Source organism: Esox lucius, chromosome 3 (assembly GCF_011004845.1).
Source record: "Esox lucius isolate fEsoLuc1 chromosome 3, fEsoLuc1.pri, whole genome shotgun sequence".
NCBI lineage: Eukaryota > Metazoa > Chordata > Actinopteri > Esociformes > Esocidae > Esox > Esox lucius.
Genome location: NC_047571.1, coordinates 15619903 through 15641618, shown reverse-complemented (window position 1 = coordinate 15641618; position 21716 = coordinate 15619903). Strand labels below are relative to the sequence as shown.

At 45.1% G+C, this 21716-nt stretch overlaps 1 protein-coding gene across 1 annotated transcript in view; it reads right to left on the bottom strand.

Annotated features, from left to right (window-relative positions):
• Nucleotides 1-253: 253 nt before the first annotated feature.
• Nucleotides 254-21716, bottom strand: part of phlpp1 (PH domain and leucine rich repeat protein phosphatase 1) — a 68106-nt gene continuing 46643 nt past the window's right edge. The window contains exons 4-17 of the mRNA XM_010884150.5: nt 19473-19621; nt 12041-12187; nt 11036-11263; nt 9204-9406; nt 8852-8912; nt 8628-8723; nt 7218-7373; nt 6102-6302; nt 5817-5979; nt 5591-5721; nt 5150-5263; nt 4724-4918; nt 4408-4636; nt 254-3248 (exon numbers count right to left, since the gene is read on the bottom strand). Of these exons, the coding sequence (XP_010882452.2) occupies nt 1983-3248; nt 4408-4636; nt 4724-4918; nt 5150-5263; nt 5591-5721; nt 5817-5979; nt 6102-6302; nt 7218-7373; nt 8628-8723; nt 8852-8912; nt 9204-9406; nt 11036-11263; nt 12041-12187; nt 19473-19621 (3339 nt within the window). The 3' untranslated portion in view covers nt 254-1982. The remainder of the gene's footprint in view (nt 3249-4407; nt 4637-4723; nt 4919-5149; nt 5264-5590; nt 5722-5816; nt 5980-6101; nt 6303-7217; nt 7374-8627; nt 8724-8851; nt 8913-9203; nt 9407-11035; nt 11264-12040; nt 12188-19472; nt 19622-21716) is intronic.

Below are 21716 nucleotides of genomic sequence, written 5' to 3'. Positions count from 1 at the left end.
ACATTTTTGGGTTAATAGTGACCTCAGATAATGATTCAAAAAATGTAAGCCCTTTATAGTTATTTGTACCTGCAAAGTACAATTACACATATACTTTCACAGAAACTGGGGAAGGGGAAAATACTGCCAGAAATTATATAAGAAAGACAGACAGGTAGACAGAAAGACAGAAAAACACACACACACACGTGTGTCAAATGCACATTGAAGACTGATCAAAGAATAAATCGAAGTACCACCAGAACAACAAAGCTTATATTCACAAATGTAAGATTTATTATAGCAAAGACAGGGCCGTTGGTGTGGTTTAGTTTCCATGTGGATATATATTTGTTTGCGTTACTGAACTGGACCAGTCATGCCCGTGACAACTGTCAGGAGGGAGGTGGGACAGAATACGGTGTGACCTGTAGAGGTGCTGTAGTGTGTGTGTTGGAATCACACTAGCAGGGGTGGGCAACACGTGACCCACGGGACACTCACTTTATTGGGAGGTGATTTGGAAAATGTCCAGGAACTTGGGTAACCATTTATTTTTAATCATAAAAATAGGAGACACTGTGATCGTATTGAATTGAATCAACGTACGGATTTATCTTTCTTTTCAACTGTTATCTAACAGGGATAAGTCAACTTGCAGTGTACAATAAAAAAATAAAAATAAAACATCTTATAATTACGATATGGCAACAACTGTCCCGTGGCTGAATCTAGTTGCCTGCCCCTGCGCTACAGGGAGGGTTCACTAATCCAAATCAGAAGATGATCCGTGGTGAATATCCATGATATAAATCAGGTGTCTGACTGTGAGTGTCTAAAAGAGAACGGAAGAAGAGATCTCCACAATTGCAAAACTGATCAGCACCCCCTCCACACCACAAAATCCATCAACCGACATGCGGGCACAGAGTTCCTTTAAAAGCATCAGTATACAACATTTCTTTTATTTACAATAATTTGAAAACGAAAATCACAGTTTCTCTCAGAGAAGATTAGTAGAAGTGACTAGGTCACCATAAAGAGTATACAACTCCTAGGAGTTAGTCTTTCAAATGTCTACATAAAAATGCTCAGCCTTTTTACAGGCCAGGAGCCATGATTGACTGCAGAAAGGCAGTATCATGAAGTGCCCTATCTACAACAGTTAAGCGTGGTATTATTGGTGGGTACCATTCAAACATATTTAAACGATAATAAAAAGATTGTGTCTCTGTGTTTCATTTTTAAAAAGTTATTCTCATCAACTTCAATTGCTTCACATTAAAAGATATGGTAAGTAAAAAAAAAAAAGAAACAATGGAATCATTTGATCCATATAAACCGTGTAATGTGGTAGACTAATCCTATTGCAGAGAGACTAGTGTTGATTACATAGTTTTGTTGTCTAACTTTAAAAAAACAACAACGATCTGTACAGTCTGTGAGTAGTAATAAAACTACTCAGGACCATAAAAGGTGTGTCGGTCCATAAGCAGAATACCCAATAGGGTTGTGTAATCTTAAAGGGCTCATTTGCATGTCCTATCCTATAGGCCACTTTGGGAAAAGGGGTGGAGCAGGTTACAGTGCATGGTACTCCAGTGATGTGGTTGCAGGGAGGGATTGAGTGCTTGTAGTCTGTTGACTGCCCGACAAGGTGCTGCTTTTCTGGTACTGTACATGGGTTCATGGGATAGTCCGCAGACGTGTTACTGACTGGGGTTCGTGTCCCAGTGTCTGCAGAACCACAGGCCGGGATTTCGTCTGATCAAGGGTTGTAGGTGGGGCCAGGTGTTTGGGATGTTTTGCCACGGCAGTGTAGACTTTAAAAGGCAATGTTTCCGCGTTCCCAGAGATCCCATTCACGGTACACACTTGTGTGTGTAGGCTTCACAAAGTGCCTTTGAAAGCTGCAGTGCTTATTCCCAGCAGCGGGACTGACTCCCGGTGGTGATGGTGAGCTGTAGACTACATGTGTGTGGCTGTTCAGAGGGGCGTGTCGTTCAGAGGGGCGTGTCGTAGTAGTCTGCAGGCTGATCTGAGGAACCAGGGGGTTTCTGCTGTTTCTGCTGATGCTGCTTCATGATCTCTTTGACCTCCTCTTCCAGCTCCGGAGGGATGATGAACTGGTCGTCCGGGTCGGGCTGGGCGGGGGCTGTGAAGTAACCTCCGCCCTTCTTGGACGGGGCGTCTGCCGCCACCTCTATCAGGTTGTGGCTCTTCTCCTGGAGGGCCACGGAGCCGTTGCCTCTCCTCTTCCCCAGGGGGATCCCTTCATCGCCCTGCCTGCCGCAGCCCCGTGACCAGCCCTCCTCGCTGTCCTCCCCCAGGATCGGCTCCGCCCCTTCCCCCGGGGGTTCCGGCGTGCGTGGCGGAGAAGGGGCGAGCAGGTGCTCCTGGCCCGAAGATGACGGCGGTGACGAGGACGACGAGGCCTCGCCCCTGAGGCAGTGGATGTCGGCCTCCACCTCCACCCGGCTCCCGTTGGAGAAGACCCCGGCGATGGGCTCCTCGTCCTCGCTGTCCAGCCCGTTGTCAGACAGAGCGCTGGAAAAGGTGGCGCTGGACAGCTGCCTCTGGAAGGACCCGGTCACACAGGCGGGGTGGAGGGCGCAGCAGCCCCGGGCAGGCACCTCTAAGCCTGGGTGAGGGTAGGGACAGAACTGGGCGGCGTGCTGGGCCTGGAGGGAGAGCTGGTGGGCCTGGTGGTGCAGGTGGAGCTGGTGGTGGTGGGGCTGCTCGTGCAGCAGCACCAGGGGCGGCTCATCGGATGAGGCCGTGGACCCCACCTCGCTGCTCATCTCGCTGGTGCTGATCTCACTGCTGATCTCGCTGCAGGAGGACGGGGGCACGGGGAGGGTGCCGTCCCCCACGGGACGCTCCTTCACGGAGGATCCCCCGGAGGAGGGGTAGACGCCCAGGCCGGGGCTGGGCGGAGGCTGGGGAGGGTCGATACAGCAGCAGGAGCAGCAGTCCTCGGTGACAGACAGCTGAACCACCACGGCGCAGAGGCTTTCGGTGCAGCCGTAACCCTGGGCCAGCGTGCACAGCTTCTTAGCCGCGGCCAGGCCGTCGGGGACGTTCCGGACCGCCTCCACGGCCTCCGACGGCGACACCACGTCCCACAGGCCCCGGCTGCCCAGAATGAAGAACTCGTCCTGGGGAGTCAGGGTGACGGTGCAGACGTAGGGCTGAGGGATCACCGCCGGGTACAGGAAGGAGTAGCCCATGATGCGGGTGGAGTCAGTGACCCCGTTGACCTTGTTGTCCTGGAGGGTAGAACAACATTACTCTACAGTCCAACGTGCTGCCTCATTTATCCCTACCACTCTGACGCACGCACACACACTTAGCATTATGTGGGATTAGTTCGAATTTTTAACACCTCAATGCTCACATACAGATTAAAACTCAGGTTGAAATGAAAACCGGCGTTCAATTAAAAGAAAAGTAAACGGCACATGCTGTATCAGCAATGATTACACAACTTCAAATGAAACACAGTTGAGGTGTATTACAAGCTCTGGAGTGAAACTGACTGATATAGTGAATTGGCAGTTTGATATCAGGACTATTTCATTTGGAGCACTGCTTCAATTAAATTCACATTCTTATGCTCTCAGACATTCTTACCATCGCAAAAACACACAGAACACACAGAAAAACAGGCAGGCAGACTACACACACAGACACATAGACACACCACAGAGACAGTCCACAAAGAGTGACCACACAGAGACAGACACAGAGACAGACAGACTACACAGAGATAGACACAGAGACAGACAGACTACAAAAAGACAGACACAGACAATACAGACAGACAGACAACACAGACAGACTACACAGAGACAGACCCAGAGACAGACCCAGAGACAGACAAAGACCCAGACACAGACAAAGACACAGAGACAGACAGACCACACAGACAATACAGACAGACAACACAGACTGACCACACAGAGACAGAGACAGACAGACCACACACAAACACAGAGACAGACAGGCCGCAAAGACAGACAGACAGACAATCCACACAGACAGACAGACCACACAGACAGACAGACAGACCACAGACATACAGACAGACCACACAGAGACAGACCACACAGACACACAGACAGACAGTCCACACATACTGACCACACAGAGACAGACCACACAGACACACAGACAGACAGACCACACAGACACACAGACAAGACAGTCCACACAGACTGACCACACAGAGACAGACACAGAGACAGACAAAGAGAGACCACACACACACAGACAGACAGACTACACAGACAGACCACACAGACAGACAGACAGACCACACAGACAGATCACAGAGAGACAGACAGACAGACCACACAGACACACATACAGACAGACAGACCACACAGACACACATACAGACAGACACAGAGACGCCACCGTGGTTACCTCAGTGATTATGGCCTTGTGCTGTCTTATGCGTCGGTACTCTTCCTCCAGGCCTACGTTGTGGAGCAGCGAGAGGGCCAGAGGCTTGCCGTCCCGGCACAGGATGGCCTGGCACTTGCCCACGTTGGCGGCTGTGAGGGTGAAGCAGCTGGCCGGGTCGGTGGGGTTGTGTCGGATGTGGCAGAGGGCCGCCGCGCCGCCCAGCTTCTGCCCCGCCGTGCCCAACTTCCTGTGGCACAGAGGAGACAACCAAAGGCTCAGTACCTGATGCCGTCTGACCACGCAGGCGCGTGTCATGGCGTCGGTCCATACACACCTCTGCATGACGAGGAAGGTGTTGGTCATGTAATCTTCGTCGCTCTTGGTCTTGTGCAGCTCCTCGGCCAGGACATCGTTCATGGTGCACTGCAGTAGGTAGGGCACTTCCACGTTCCTGTCGCCGTCGAACACGCCGTACAGCGCCTCGCGGCTCCCACAGAAGCTGTTGACCGACAGGGCGGCGACGCAGAGCCTGGGAAAACACCCGTCATTATTCACTTCCCTCCGGAGGAGTCCCGAGTTCAAGGCAATTCGCTGCTCCCCGTCGTTTCCATGTCGCTCGCTAGCACCCGCCCCGCTCTTGCCCACATTTCGCACTCACTCGACTTCGTTCCCATGGTAACGTTGCCAGTGTTTTCCTAGCTCTCACATGGCGACCAGCTCGGTTCGCACATAATACAGCCTGGTGTCTCGTTGTACTCACTTGTTCTTGACGCCCGAGGCCTCTGTGTAACCATGACTCCACACGGCCGGCCCACCTGAAGCCTCATTGGCTGAGAAGGTTGGAGGTGGGTCGATGCGGAAACAGCGAATGTTACTGCAATTGAGAGAGGCTATATATCAAACCTCATGGTATTATTTAAACCGTAGCTCTTCATTCAATGGTCAAATTATCTCCCAGACAGGCATTGGGTACTGTAAAAAAAATACTTTCTACATTTATTAGAATTACAATTCCATAGTTAGTAGTGCATGGACATGGCATGAATATTGTAAATGAAAGACTCTGTAAACATTGATATTGGTATTTTTTACAAGGAATACCAGTCTTAAAAAAAAGAAATCAGCACCCACAATTACACAGACAAAGAATTTAATTTGATTCTGTCAAAATCCTATTTTGTCTACATCAATAGAAACTGACTTGAGCTGTTCCAGGGTTTTGTGGTCCAGGTTGAGACGGGCGTTGCCAGTCAGGTCCAGCTCCTGGAGCTTAGGGGGAAGGTTCTCCGGCAGGACGATGTCACTCAGCTCATTACAGCTCAGGTCTACACACTGAGCATAGAGGAGACGGTTAACACACACACACACATCTATATGTTTGCACACGCATCCACACAGTCCATGGTCACACGGTCGGCATATCCCACCTTCATCTCCATGAGCTGCATGACCTCGGGGAAGACCTCGATGGCGTTGGAGTGGGCGATGAGTGTGTGCATGCGTCTGCAGTTCATGATGGTCGTGGGCACTGTCTTCAGCCTGTTCCCACTCAGGTCCACCTCCTCCAGTTCCTCCAACTTGGCCATTTTACTACAGGGAGCACAGTATGTTCTGTATGTTCAAAACCTTACAGTGGTAACGAGAAGAAGGTTCCTTTACCTGTGTTGGTTTGTGTGTGTGTGTGTGTGTGTGTGGTACATTTACCAACCCACCTGGCAGGGAAGGTCTGAAGGTGGTTGTAAGCCATGTGTAGTACTCGGAGGTGTGTGTGTCCCGTCAGTAAAGGAACACACTTATCAGTCAGCCGGTTGTTGGTGAGGTACAGCTCCTGTAGGATGCTTTTACTATCCTCTGACAGGCTGGAGGGAGGCAGGTGCTCCAGTTTATTGGCAGAGGCATTCAGGCACCGCAAACTGAAACAGGAAGATTCATGGAAAATGTTGCCTAGCAGTGTCACAACATGTAAAAATATAAATTGCCCGGGGTGAGAAGGAAACTTATCATCGTGTTTGTATTCATACAAACAACCCAGACAGAACAACCATATCACGCATACCTATTTGAACACACTGAATGACTGTAACTGGCATGTAGTCATATTGACTGTGTGTTTCACATCCTATTCCAGTTTCTACAGTGCGACAACTTTGATCGCATATGAAACAAAAAATTCTAGTCATTACTGAATTAAAAGGTCTGACAAATTCATTTTCAGAACATAAGTTCTGTTATTTGTTCTGTTATTTGTTTAAAAGACCACACATTCCTCTTTTGTCCACCAATAAATCAAATTTTCCAGACCTAATTTTATTTTATTCTGATATGACTGAATCATTCAAATGGGCTGCCATTTAGTTTTTTGTCTATTAATATTTGTAATATTACTAAATAACACCGCCCCCCAAAAAATACAGAAACTGAATTAGATAATTTATATGGCCTCCTTAGGAGTAGTTATAAACTCAGGTATATTGACAGAAATCGTAGAGCAGTGTTTTCTCTTGTACAATAAAGACCTAGGGGGAAAGTTGCAGGGGAGAGAAGAATGTGCCTGATTAAAAGCAAAAAACAAATAGTAGCTTCCCTGCCAGGTGTTTCCTTTTTTTAAAGTGGCTCTCATACCCGAAAAATTTAGAACATCATAACACACATTAATGTATATGTGTTGACTTCTGTTTTTCCATTACTGTGGTTACATATCAGCACTGCAGATAAAACTCAATGAAAAGTTTTAATAGATTTTTTTAGCTTAGTAGCAAGTGCTCCTTGTAAAAATTGACAGTGTAGAGTCCTGTATGCGTACATTTTTGATGATGTTGTCACTTTACCTATCAGCTTTGAGGAAGAGGTTGTAGGGCAGCTCTGCTAATTGGTTGTGTTGTACATCCAACACCTCAAGCAGTGGGCGCTCTACTCTCTCAGGGAGCTTCTGTATGTGGTTGTGTCCTGCACTCAGCTTCCTCAGACTGATGCTACACAGCAACCTGCCAGTAGGGGGCAGAAGAGACATCAGTACCACAAAGAGTAACTTCACAACAGGACAAATGAGCAGTCTCACATTCTCTCCTCTCCAGTTAGGAATATGTAGTGGAAACAAGAAAGGTGGTGTGTAAGACAAGGCAAGTATTCTTCTGAAAGAAGATGTGTGTTTAGGGAACTGAGATGAACTGACATGTGGCTCAGGCTTAACACAGCTCAAAGAGAGAGACACTCACCCACACACATACACACACTGTCACAGTACAGCTGGTCGACTGGGGGCGGTGCGTGTGTCTAAACTGGGTCGTACTGGAAGGCATGGGATGGGACGGGGGTGGGGATGGGGCGAGGACATGAAAACAGAAAATATCTTCGCCTCTAGTGGAGCCTGCAGCTGAGATTCATCATTCTGACACTTACTGAGTCAAATATAAATCGAGCGAGAGATAGAGGCAGAGGAGAGAGAGAGTCAGGAGAGAAGAGAGAGATAAGGAGAGAGAGAGACGGGAGAGAGTAAGGAGGAAGGAAAGAGCATCCTGATTGACCTTCTAGAGAGAGAAGATGTCACAGTAGTGAGTGGCTATCTGGTTGATTCATTGTTCTTGGTGGGCGGGGTGGCGGGGGGTGTTCATGAGCAGGACTGGCCACACAGACACGGAACATTCCATTCACTCGTTCCACATTTGTTCCTGTGTGGCCGGAGGAAGTCAATGAGACCAACTGCTGTGTCTCAACAGTTTGGACTAGCATATTTGCATCCTTCCCTAAATGACCAGGATATTATAGGTAGAAACAATACCGGGGGGAATCCCATCCAGTGCTTTGGCTTATCAGTGGTTATGAAGGATCGGAGATGAGGAAGTGAAGAGACATTGAGACAATAGTAAATAGACATTCGGCTGGTAGATTTGCCAGTGCAGTGCCATTGGGAGCAGAAACAGAGAAAGACAGACCGTGCTGGGATGGAGAAAGAGAGACCGTGCTGGGATGGAGAAAGAGAGACCGTGATGGGATGGAGAAAGAGAGACCGTGCTGGGATGGAGAAAGAGAGACCGTGCTGGGATGGAGAAAGAGAGACCGTGCTGGGATGGAGAAAGAGAGACCGCGCTGGGATGGAGAAAGAGAGACGGTGCTGGGATGGAGAAAGAGAGACCGTGCTGGGATGGAGAAAGAGAGACCGTGCTGGGATGGAGAAAGAGAGACCGTGCTGGGATGGAGAAAGACAGAATGTGAGAGAAGAGAAAGAAAGAGGGACTAACCGTGCTGGGAGCTCAGTAACGAGGTTATGGCTGATGTCCAGAACTTCTAGTTTTTTAATGTCACACAGCCACTCTGGGACGGCCTCCATTTGATTTCTACAAAAAAAGGAAAGAGAAGTCGAGAGAGTAAGAAAGAAAGGTCAGGTTCGAAGAGGCTCTGTGAACGCTCAGAGATGGTATATTTTCGGTGTTGTTGAGTGTTAATACAAGGTTAATGGTCTCACCTGGAGAGGTCTAGGTAGGTGAGGTTGGAGGGCACTGGACTGACATTAAGCTCCTGTAGCTCTGTAGAACAACACACAGGAGACAGGCCTTAAAACCACCAGTGTGTGACAAGACCAGCAGACCCCATATACTGCAGCTACTATTCTATAGGTAGACAGAGAAACGCACTAACGGAGATTGAGCCTGGATGGGCCCCAGGGAGGAGTGTCCCTTATAGACAGATCTAGGACCAGCATCAACTCCCTGATCCCACACATTAACCATTGGTGGGGGAAATGTTAAACTGACCCAAGATCTGGGACAGCAAGAACAGCAGGCACAGACTGCCCCAAGCTGCGGACTGAGACCCACCGTTGTTCTGTGCGTAGACCGCTTTAAGCACAGAGCCCTTGGCCTTGAGGCTGGTGATACGATTCCTCTCGCAGTGGAGCACCTCCAGGCACGGAAACAGGGAGGCATCCAGCCCTTCCAGTCCGTTATCACGCACGTCTAGCTGGGTCACGTGTCTCATGAGGTCCGGCTCGTCTGGAACCACCACACGGATCTTATTCAGTCTGGTGACACAGAAAGCAGAAGACAAACGTCATTCATACTGGACAGGAGGTGCTGTAGGCATCCCAGAGCAGATTGGAGGAGAACATTCCAATCCCTCATATACAGTAAATGAATTAAAGTAGACCTGAACCTGGTGTGGGAGAACTAACAACCAATTGAAGCTGCAGTCTTGGACTTCTGTGAATAAGAAACTCTGTAATTTTTGGTCTGGATGTATAATATGTTGTTCAGATGTGCAGAATCTATAAATATGATTATCCGCCTACCTAAATACACCATGGAATTTCAATGTTTAAAGTGGGCTGTTTTGAAGGGGGTTATGTTGACACATGAATAACAGTACTAAAGTGTTTTCAATTTGGAATCAAACTAAATTTGAACTGCTGTCGTCGATTCGTGTTTGAAAGCTGCGTTGAATTGTTACTAAAAATGAATGAAAAAGGAATCATCTTCGACATATGTCCGATACGCTTTCTAAAATGTTTGACTTGAGAAACACCGGAACCATGAATGTCTACTTTCTGTTACCTGACCTCATTGAACCTGGCCGATCTCCAGGATCACTCATTAACTTTTATAGGTGCCAAGTCATTTGACACTCATTACATTTCTAGTTCTGTCTTCTAGCTAAAGACTGGAAAAAGCTGCCCAGGCTGAGAAAGGAACATATGTAGCAACACTCAAGTGTGATCTTTGGTCTTGAGAACATGATGCAGAGTCATGTATTAACTAGACAAATAAAGCCAAGTCACTCAAGGCCTGCAATTTACCAACCAGGGAGGAGAACAGCGCTTTACTAACCATTAAGTCACTTTGCATGCTGACTGTTTAGCCTGGTTCTACTGTTGAGTCCCCCACTCAAGAAATTGCCCGTTTTTAACTTTTGAAAAATGCCCCTATTTTGTTGAATGATTGATTATTGAGTTAGCTTAAATAGACCACAAGCAGGAATGTGTTTAATAGTGGACCCTATACATGACTGTGATGGCCACTGGAGAAAGCTTGATATTATGGTCAGTGAACCATTTTTATGTAGATTTGGAAGTATGTTATGGATCCTGGTCGTGCATGAAGATCCAGTGTCGACCCAATTTTAGCCTTCTGGCAGAGGAAGACTGGTTTTGTCCTTTTCTTAATTATTTCCCTAACAGCGGAGATGGGTCCTTTCAGGTATATGATGCATGTTTTTGATTTGTGAAGGGCAACAACCATTTGTCATTGGTGTGTTCATTGGCCTTTCCAACATCGATGAATGACTACAAGAGGTTAGCCTGTGTCACCTCATATTTATACCCCAGCGAAAAAGGATATCATGGAGGACCACTTAAGAGTTCCCAAGGACTTTGATTAGCATTAAGATTTTAGATCTTAGTTGCAATAAACAATTTATAAGAAATTGTTCATAAGATTCTTGAGGTCCCAATGATTGTGGCACGCGGGTTTTTGAAGAAAGTAATTTTAATCTCTTTGAAAAATTGGTTTTAGTGTGAGATCAAGCCGACGAACAACGCCCTTTTTTCCATTATAGGTCACTAAAACATCAAATAAAGACGTACCCCTCAAACCAACAAAGGCCCTGCACAATGACAACTGTTCATCTGCCTGCCTGCTTGTTTGTCTGTGCGTACCGTAAGTCAACGTGTTTGACCCGGAGCAACCTGAAGCTCTGCAGCACCAGCCGGTCCATGCTGTTGCCAGCCATACACAGCCTCTCCATGGAGGCCAGCCGCTCCAGCGCCTGGGGTATGTGGGTAAACTGATTGAAAGATAGGCCCAGATAGCTCAGTCTCTGGAGAGAGCCCAGCTCGTTGGGTAGCTCACTCAGACAGTTACCGTCCAGAAGAAATGTCTGCAGACTGAAGAGAGAGAGGAGAGAGACAGAGGAGAGTGGGTATATTGAGAAGACATCACAAAACTTGTGGGATTCTTTTTTTATTGCATAAGATCAACTCTTCACATCAGCACATTAATGAAGCATATGGTCATATTTTTATGACATTTCTCTGTACTTTCAAGAATCTCTATCCATAGTGATCAAGCATTATCAAAAGAGCTTAATTCCAACTGTTAAGTCCTTTTAAAACAACATTCTTCACCACATTCTAACACTGAGGTCTATCTCTCTTCAACCAGAAGGTGGCAGCATAAGTATTAAAGCTCAGTGGGCTTACAGAGGAATTCAGAGGCTTCATTCCAGATCCTTCTATCAGATGAAAGCAGACATGGCACGCATCATCTAATCATAGCCTCTTACTTCTGTCCTAGATTATCAAGCCATCCTCAACTACTATCAGTACACCTACATTCACATCAGATAATGTTTAGCTGATAATGTCTTAAATATTAAGTGTATTTTCTATACATGACATTTCAGAACTTACGCCTCTTGATTGTCTGGAGCAGGTAGAAACCAGCAGTGGCCACTGATACAGGGTGAGGTATTCAGTTCCCCCCAATATTGAGTTTAAATAAAGAACAAAAACTGCAAACAGGGGCAACACACACTCATGTGTCTGCCTAAATCCTACGGCTGTGTTTAAGTGCAGGGCACTACAAAGTAATAGAGTGCCATTTGGGACTCACACCTGTGTCTCTGTATGCCCTCTGACCCCTACACACCACTAATTTCTTACTTAGTCATGGATCCCACAGCTTGGTCCACGTTGGTCAGGTAGTTACAGCTGAGGTTGACCTCTGTCAGGGTGAGGATATCACAGATGGCCAAAGGGAACTGACCCAGCTGGTTATTGGACAGGTTGAGGCTACGAAGACCAGAGAACCTGACAGAGACGGAGAGAGGGAGGTTGTGAGGTTATAACAGTAGTTGCTGATTGGCTGAAAGGTGTGATTTATCAGTGTTATGCACTGTATTACGAAATATCTTTTCTTTACTGTTCTAATTAGGTAGTATGTAGTTCATCATAGTGATACGACACCTTTGGGCTTTGTGGTTTATAACCGATACGGCAGTGCTAAGGGCTGAATCCAGGTTGAGTAATTATTTAGCGGACACTCTTATCCAGAGCAACACACAATAGCAAGTGCACACATTTTCATACCTTTTCTGTACTGAAAATCAAACCCACAACCCTAAAGCCAATATAACTAAATTATTCAGTGTTGTTTGTTCAAGGGTAGTTTGCTTCTGCATGAATAACCAATAAATATCCACAGGTTCAGTGTCACAGCGAAGAGTCGCTGCAATCTGTTAGAATTCTTCCAAAGTTAAAAAACTAATAGCCAATCAAAACACTACGCCATTTTTAGGGTGGTCAGTCACCACGAGGCGGCGCGTTCAATATCCTACGCCGGTGCTGCGGTGAAGTTAGCTCCGTCAGTGTTTAGACTCAACGGTTGAACGGCAAATACAAACAACACGCTGGACATCCTAGTGGAAACCAGGAAACCTTTAAACGGTTGGGAAAACGCGCAGCGCGTATAACGTGTTGTCAGTACCAACACTTCAAAATGTGTCTGTGTCCTATGGTCCAGCAGCGACCTTCAGTCGGTTGAACCCCTACGGGGGACAGGGACATGAGGTAGGAGGAGCGGAGAGGGCACGTAGCCCACCCCTCAAGGGCCCTTTGCCATGTTAGCATCAAAGCTGATAACTTCACAGACAAGTCTGCTGCCTTAAGTCTGGAAAGGCTGTGTATGTCTCCGTCACTCTGTCTCACTCTCAAACGCACCAGCACACACACACACACACACATTTCCAAAATCTCTAGCCTTCCCTAATGCTAATCCTGACTTTAACCCCAAAAAACGAACCCTAATTCAAACCACAATTGCAAGCATTACCGTAAACTGAACCCCTAAGCCAGTGTTTTGTTCTCATGGAGACGGGGGTCATTTGTTCCTTGTTTAACTCTCCTTGGAGGGATTTTGGGTCCCTACCAGGTTAGCACAGCGTGAACCCACACACATACACCCCATGTCATTGCCTCTCTGACCCCGTTTCCCAGAGTCCCTATCAAGTCAACTCCCTCTCCGTCAGTCTCGGTGTGTCTCCTTCCTTCTCCTTCTCACTGTCCCCGCCCAGTTGTCAAGGGTACTAGCCCATCCCATTGCACAATCCCAGAATGCACTGTTCTTTGACAGAGGTCACCACAAAGGGAGAGGAGGGCTGGGCATGGTTCCATGCATGTTGAAACCTTTGACCCTATTTATTGACATATTTATTGTAACCTGCAATTTATAAAGGAAAAGACTCGGACGTGAAAAAGAAAAACATGTAGGGAGGGAGCGATAAAGAGGGAGATGCAGATAGAGAGAGACAGAACAGAATAAAAGACCAGAACTAAAGTCAGGCGCCATCATGAGGGAGAGGACAACTGTCAATGGCCCTAATAGTGATGTGCAGTTTGTGAACAATTAGTTATTTTTAGAAATGCTCCGCTGTTCGCAAACTATCACCCCCTACTATCAAGTAAAGCACTTCAATATAATTGTGTTGAAGCTGCAACTAGACCTCTTATGAATTAAATGCATATATATAATTTTTTTTTAATACCTATTAGTAATGAATGTCCTTTATGTTAACCACACATTTAGAAGGCAGTTACTAAAATGTAAGATAATATTGGCTAAACCAACCCAAAAATCTATTTTCACAAACCTCTTATGTTCTCGAACATGTTGTTGCTGTGAATTAAAATGTGTTTTTTGCATACTAACCTCGTAAAATAATGCTACAAATGTCTCATTAAGTGGAGCCATAATTGCATTTTTAACAACTACAAGGTTAGCATAATCATAGACACAGCAGTCTAAACAAACAACCAAATTAAATTAATGAATTCATCTTTATTTACCAAGTCTTCAGAAAAACCCACAATCTGCTGTGTTATAGACTGAATTTACAATAGACCCAATACATTTTTTGACATCAATCGTGGTTGGTATTAGAATGTGTCATTTTATTGAAAATATTTCTTTTTTATATGTACCTAAGTCTTTAGACCCTTTGCCATGACAGTCCAAACTGTGCTCAGACGCATCATGTGTCCTTTGATCATCCTGTCTCTAGAACTTGATTGGAGACCAACTGTGGCAAATTCAATTGATTGGAAATGATTTAAAGAGGCACACATGTCCCTGTGTGTACACTTCAGAGCAAAAACCAAGCCATGAAGTGTAAGGAACTCCACAGACCTCTCCGATAGAAATGTGTCGCGCCATCGATCTGGGCAAAAGTGCTTTTGCTTTGTCATTTTTGGGTAGTGTGTCTAGACTGATGGCAAAAATAATAAATAATAATAAACATACATTTAGACTATAACACAACAACATTTTAAAAAGGTTGCAGTAGAAAAAAAACCAATAAGCCAGGTATACATTTTATTCCAATTATAATTTAAGCTATTTTTTGGAGGGTGTGACCAATTCATGTATTGGTGCCACCAAGTGAGTGACACAGTGGCACCAGTGGAAATATTTAGTAGTGTCCTGCTCTGTTGTAACCATCAACTGTCCCAATATAAAATCACCCACATTAAGCAATTTTAAAACAATGTCAACTTTATAATTTTATAGGTTGCTTATTTATTCACATGCCTCCAATATGTGGTCATTATGGTTGGTGTAGATGATATTTGGTTAATCATCCTGGCTCTAGTCCATACTCTGTAACACACAACACAGTGTGTGTGTGTTGGCCAGCAGGGACACTCCGAACCAATTAAACTCTCTGAAATAACCTTATATCATTTCCTACCCCTTTAGCTCCAAACTAGCAGCATTTCATCTGTCATGTCTGTCATTTAAATGGTAATTATCCCGGGCATTAGCCAAGAAAAGGAATAAAAAGTAGCACATAATTAGGATTTGCTAGAACCTCGTATAATCTTGACCCTGTTGGTCCTGGCACATTCAAAGCGAGTCAGACGGACACTCGCTGTGACGTGCAGACATTGGGTACAGACACACACACACAGACACATAGACACACACACACACACACACGCACACATGCACACACACACACAGGTTAGCCTAGCATTCCAGTATTACATAATCCATACATTCCTTCATGTGAATTGTTTAAATCTATGTAAAGGCAGGTGGTCACAATTACATACCTTCTGTGTAGATTTAATTATTGTATGTGTAGTTTCTTTTTTGGTTTCTCAGTAGCCTCCAGACGGATCTGAACTACAACAGTGGGCTTTGCAGTGCCTGTTTCAATCCCTTTGGATATGTTGGCCTTTTCTGGAAGATACCATGACAGTAGGGGTGGTATTGGGAAAGTGTATGATAATTGAGTAAAAGGTATTTGTGACTTGCAAGATTCTAAACTTTACTTTTGTAATTGATTGTCGGTCTTATTTAATGGAAGAATATCCAATGTATTCATGTGCATTGGGTTGATTTAATTACTGTAATTAATCACGGTATGTACTGATGGGAGGAGCTTCCACTACAAAAGGATCCTCTCTGTCAGTTCAAGGGAGGGTGGAGCCATTTAGATTGTGGGATGTTGACGGACAACCACTAGCTGGGTGAGGCCCTGAGTGATATGTTGCCATATTTCTGTTTATTGATCATTGTGCAAATGAATATCTTTGCAAAGAACCTTTGCGTTTTCTGCCAATTATTGGATAAGTGTATGGGAAGTATAGCCTCTGGGCAGAATCTACATGACATATGGTGGCAGGGGTGGGATGGCGCCCTGCAAACTTGTGATTACCAAATAAAACAACAAAGGGATGGGCGTTGGATAACATTCTCAGGAACTGCAAATGACCACAACAGACCCTCCAGGTGACACAGTTTAGAATACCATGTAATTGGCAGAAGACGTCAGTTCTGAAAAGTTTGGGGGCAGACCTAAGCACAGTCAGGGACAAGATGCCGTCATATCAGCAATGGGAGGACATTGAAAACTATCTGCTGAGGTATGAGCGACTGGCAAAGACCTGGTGATGGCCAGAGGAAGAATAGGCCTGTGGACAGATTCCATTACTCAGGCCTTAGAGGCTTAAGCAGCAGGATTTGTCAAATGTATACAATGACTTGAAGAAAGCAATGCTGGTGAAGTTTGACATTTCTCCAGAAACCCACCGCCAATTCAGAGTAGCATCTACACCTTCAGGAGAGTTGCCAATAGAGACGTATCATCTTCTCTAAGGTTTCTACCGCCGATGGGTTTGATCAGAGGAGAAGACACCAGAGGAGATCAGTGAGGTCATTATCCTTGGGCAACTACTACAAGACCTGACCCACAACACTGGGATGGGCTTACAGCGTTCAAGATGGCACTTCAGTGCCAAAATGCTCAAAGATTAGACCCAACCCGTTCTGCAGTGTCCATGTTAAGGAGCACCAGAGACACAAAGGAGTCAGACGGTACTGCTGGGAGGCTGGTCTTTGGGAGGAGAGCGGTACGGGACGTGCGGTTCGTCCAGATGGAAAGGTTATCTGTTTTTCACTGTCAGCAGCAGGGACATATAGCCTCAATGTGTCCACTACGTAAGTCCAAGCTTGCTGGTTACTGCCATCTGCCCAGAGAAAGGGATGATATACAGGAGATTCCAGAGTGAGGAGGAATCTGTCTTGCTAACAGTAAAAGTGAATGGTCATAAATTAACCCGCTATACTTGACACTGGTAGCTCACTGTGTTTGATTAGGAAAGATAATGTACTTGTCTCCTGCATGGACTACAGTCACCATGCACTGATCCAGTGTGTCCACAGTGATCAGACACAGTATCCCACAGCTGAGATAACTGTGGAGATTAGGGGTCAGAAGTAGCTTCTCAAGGTTGGGGTAGTGGAGAATTTACCATTTCATAAAGGATGTGCCAGTACTTTCTGATCTGTTGGGAACTGAAGTGAGCTATAAATGCATTGAAATGATCAGATTGATTTTCATGTGGCATGTTCGGTTATTATTCATTCTAAAGCTGGTTTGAAACCTCTGCCTGACTTTTGTGTCGGTCTGTGCGAGGGGGAAACCAAAGGTCCCAGAAAGTCACGCCGACAAAGGCGCCTTGAAAAGTTTGTGCGAACCCATTTTTCTTGATATGTCCCCAAGACATTGCTAAACTACAGAAGGCTAAGCAAACTTTGAAAACTTGGTTTGAGAAGGCTATAGCTGGGGACAGTGAGAAATTGCTATGGGGGTACACTGTAAACAACCGCATAATCTACTCCAGGACAGACTCCAAAACTAGGAGGTTAGTAGTACCTTCTAGTTGTAGAAAGCTTGTTCTTGACATGGCACACAAAATTCCATGGGCAGGCTATTTACGGCAACACAAGACTTACCTCAGGATAGGTTCTCCTTTCTTTTGGCCCTCTAAGTCTACTGATGTTCAAACATACTGCAGAACGCGCCCTACATGCCAGAAAGCCAGTGCTGTCCGTATGTCAGACGGTGCTCCCATGTTCACTGCTACTTATCTCTACACCTTTCACAAGAATTACTATGGACATTGTTGGACCATTGTAGAGTAGTACAGGCAATTAATACATACTGGTGATCTGTGACTACGCAACCCGGTACCCTGAAGCGTTCCCACTCCATTCCATAACCAATCTCAAAATAATCACTGCTCCTGTTCAGCTCTTCCCTCATGTAGGAATACCAGAGGAAATCCTGACAGACCAAGGGAAAAACTTCACTTTGCGATAGATGGCTCAACTCCATCAACAGTTGGTGATCAAAGGCTTGAAGACCAAACCTTACCATCCACAAACTGATGAGAAATTCAACCAAACACTGAAGAGAATATTGAAAAAATTGCATCCGAGATGGGTAAGGATTGGGATAAGTGGTAACCATTTCTACCCTTCCCCGCTAGCTTCAACAGGGTTCATGCCGTTTGAACTTCTCTATTACCATTCTCTATTACAACCATTGCATCTGCTAAAGTAGCGCTGGGGCGGTCCACAAACATCTCCATCAGCACAGGGGATTGTGCAGTAGGTTCTCCAGATCTGTGACAAACTAGAGTGATAAAGAGGAAGCCAGGGTAAACAAGCGCAGCAGGCTCAGTAATGATGGTATGTCCAGCAGGCACGCCACCAAGACTTCAAAACAGGGCAGAAGGTTTTTCTGCTTCATCCCTCATTAATGCATAAGCTCCTTGCCCAGTGGCAAGAACCATACCAGACTGGAAGGAAGATGGGACCATTGACCTATGAAGTGTTGCACCCTGATAAGGAACACCTAAACATACCCTGTCAACCTACTCAAGGCCCGCGAAGAAAGGGAAGAACTCTCCAAAGGAAGGTCGCTCCTTGTCCGGCATGTGGGAGAAGAGGATGATTCGGAGGGGGTCACCAAGGCATAGAAGGGACAAGGAGAAATGACCCAGCGTCATCTGGAGGCTAAAAATCAAGACAAACTGATGCAGTTGTTTGGAGAGTATCCTGCCCTGTTTGGTCAAACGCCAGGAAGAACAGAACTCAACATCCTGTAATGTAAGTGGGCAAAACAAGATAAAGTACAGTACCTAGGGTATATGCTGGGATAAGGGGAAGTTCAGCCACAGATGGATAAAGTGGAAGCTATTAGAAACAGCACTCAACCCAGAACCAAAACTTAGGTAAAATTATTTCCTTGGTGTGGTTGGGTGGTACAGGAGGTTCATTTCAGATTGCAGACTCCTTCAAGATTCCTAATTTCTGCCTTTAACCTCCCTCTCACACAAACCCACACATACACAATGTACAGTAAGTCTTTGTGGTGTGCTTTAATCAGGGGCCAGATGGTCCCAACAGAGAGGGAGAGTGAGGGAGGCGGGCCATATTAAAAGCCTCCCTGTAGAGTCAGACAGCACTGGGTCCTTCCAATACTGGCCAGACAACTGACACTCATTCATGTCAAGAGCAGAACTATTCTACCAGGTCCACAACAATCAAGTCGTGTTGTCCAGCCATATCCTAACGGTGTCCAAGTCCCCTTTTTAACATGCCAACTTAACCAAGCCTAACCATGCCATGCCCTGGTGTTTCCATGCAGAGCACTTAACCAGGCCAAGCCCAGCTCAGCCGTTCTTAAGACACAAACCAGTTAGCCTAGCTCAGCCGCCTGACAGGCTCATTCCCTGGCAGACCTACCTCTGTAGTTGGTGTAACCGGTGGTCTGTGGGGAGGAAGTTGTGTTTCAGGTTGAGGTGGGTGAGGTCCTGGCTATAGAAGAGGTTAGGAGGCAGCTGCTCCAGACTGCAGCAGGACAGGTCCACCGAGTTGATCCTCTGGGACACCATCTGACCCAGCAGAGAAGGGGACAGATAAAGGAAAACCTGCTGTCAAACAGTGAGTCTTTCACTTTGCCAGGATGTGTGTGTAAGCTCTAATCCATGGCTAGCCAACTGCACTGAATGGAAATTCAAATTATACACTGTCATTTATTAAATTTACTATCAACTATACTTTCTACTACACACTATCTACTATATAATCTACTATGCTGTCTATAATATACTAATCTCATATGCTGTCTATACTATATCACAGAGATGGGGACAAGTCACACATGGTCAAGTCCAAGCAAGTCTCAAGTCTAAACCATCAAGTCTCTAGTCAAGTCACAAGTCACAGTTCAGATAAATCAAGCAAGTCAAGTCAAGTCAAGGGTTCACCCTAAGCAAGTCAAGTCGAGTCCTTATAAGTTTCAAGTCAAGTCAAGTCAAGTCACAGTACTAAAGAAATGAACACACACACACACACACACACACACACACACACACACACACACTGTCCTCTGTTTCTGATGTGCGCTCGGTGCGAAGCTCGATTTCAAAATCAAATATTTTTCTCCTCCGCGGTACAATTTTTTGGGGGGACGAAGCGGAAGGATCTTGAATCAGCCTGAAGGGGTTGTATTCGCTATAACAACCGCCTCGCTATACCTTATCCCGCTTATTACATGGCTACATACCAAATAAATCAATAATTTGACACAAAATATTGATTTCAAAAGGAAATTATTGATTTAAAAACGATTGTATTGCTTCCTCTAAAGAAAATAGTCCGTTCCGTCTCTGGTTAGAATCCTGCTGCGTCAATTGCAACGCGCTGTTTTTCAAGGCAACGGTCTGTTATCAAGAAATAACACGCATTCTGCACTGGAATTCAGCCAATCCATGTAATAAGGGCTAATAATAACAACAACCTTATAAACTAATTATTGTGACTGAAAAACTGCCTAATATGTAATTACGTTGTAATTATTCTTGTCTGTATGAGTAAAAAAAAAACCTCTTCGAAATGTTTAGGTGCTAATCACATTTGCGCCTCCATGTTAGCCTTTCATACAATAAAGTTAATGCTTTTTAGTTTCCACACGCAGTCCACAAACACTTGAAAATGCCCACATTTAATACAGACATTATAGCCTACGTGTAATAATATACATGCCCGCTCATTTTAAGATGCCCATCAACATTAAAATTCAGGCTATGCCACTGTTATAGTCAAATTTCCTATTTACCAGACGTATTCAGTAATGATAAAAACCCAAACATAATATGCAACCAAGGCCAAATTATGACAAACAAAAGATTAATTAATTACATTAGTAACTTAATCGTAATAGAGTGAAACTGAATATAAAGAGATTACTTTCTTACCTTTCCTTGTGGTTCTTAAAATAATGAATGAAATTTGACGTTGTTGCATATTTTGCATCTGGCAAATCTTTTTTTATTCACACGGTCCAGTTCAACGTCTTTGTATCCAAACGATACAATTTGTGGAGCTCGACTAACGTTACTGTCTGCCATGTTTTGCGCGGTTTGAATTGTGCAGCGTTAAAGGCACATACGCTGATTAGTGGTGCTGATGTCACAACATGTAAAATCATTTTATTGCTGTTTGTTTATTATAAGTTCAAGTCATTGTCGAGTCTTCCACTTCAAGTCAAGTCAAGTCTCAAGTAACTTGTTCTCAAGTCAAAGTCAAGTCAAGTCATTTTCATACTTTAATCAAGCAAGTCACAAGTCCTGAAAATTGTAACTCGGAGTCAAGTCATGTGACTTGAGTCCCCCACCTCTGCTATATCACCTACAGTATTATACTGTCCATTATACTACAGTGGATATAAAAAGATTACACACCCCAGTTAAAATGCCAGATTTTTGTGATGTAAATGAATGAGACAAAGATAAATAATGTCAGAACTTATTCCACTTTTGACCTATAATGTGAACAATTCAATTGAAAAACAAACTGAAATCTTCACGGGGGAATAATGAAAAATAAAAACCTTACAATATCCTGGTTGCATAACCCCCCCCCCCCACCACCCCTTTATAACTGGGGATGTGGTTGTGTTCAGAATTAACCAATCACATTCAAACT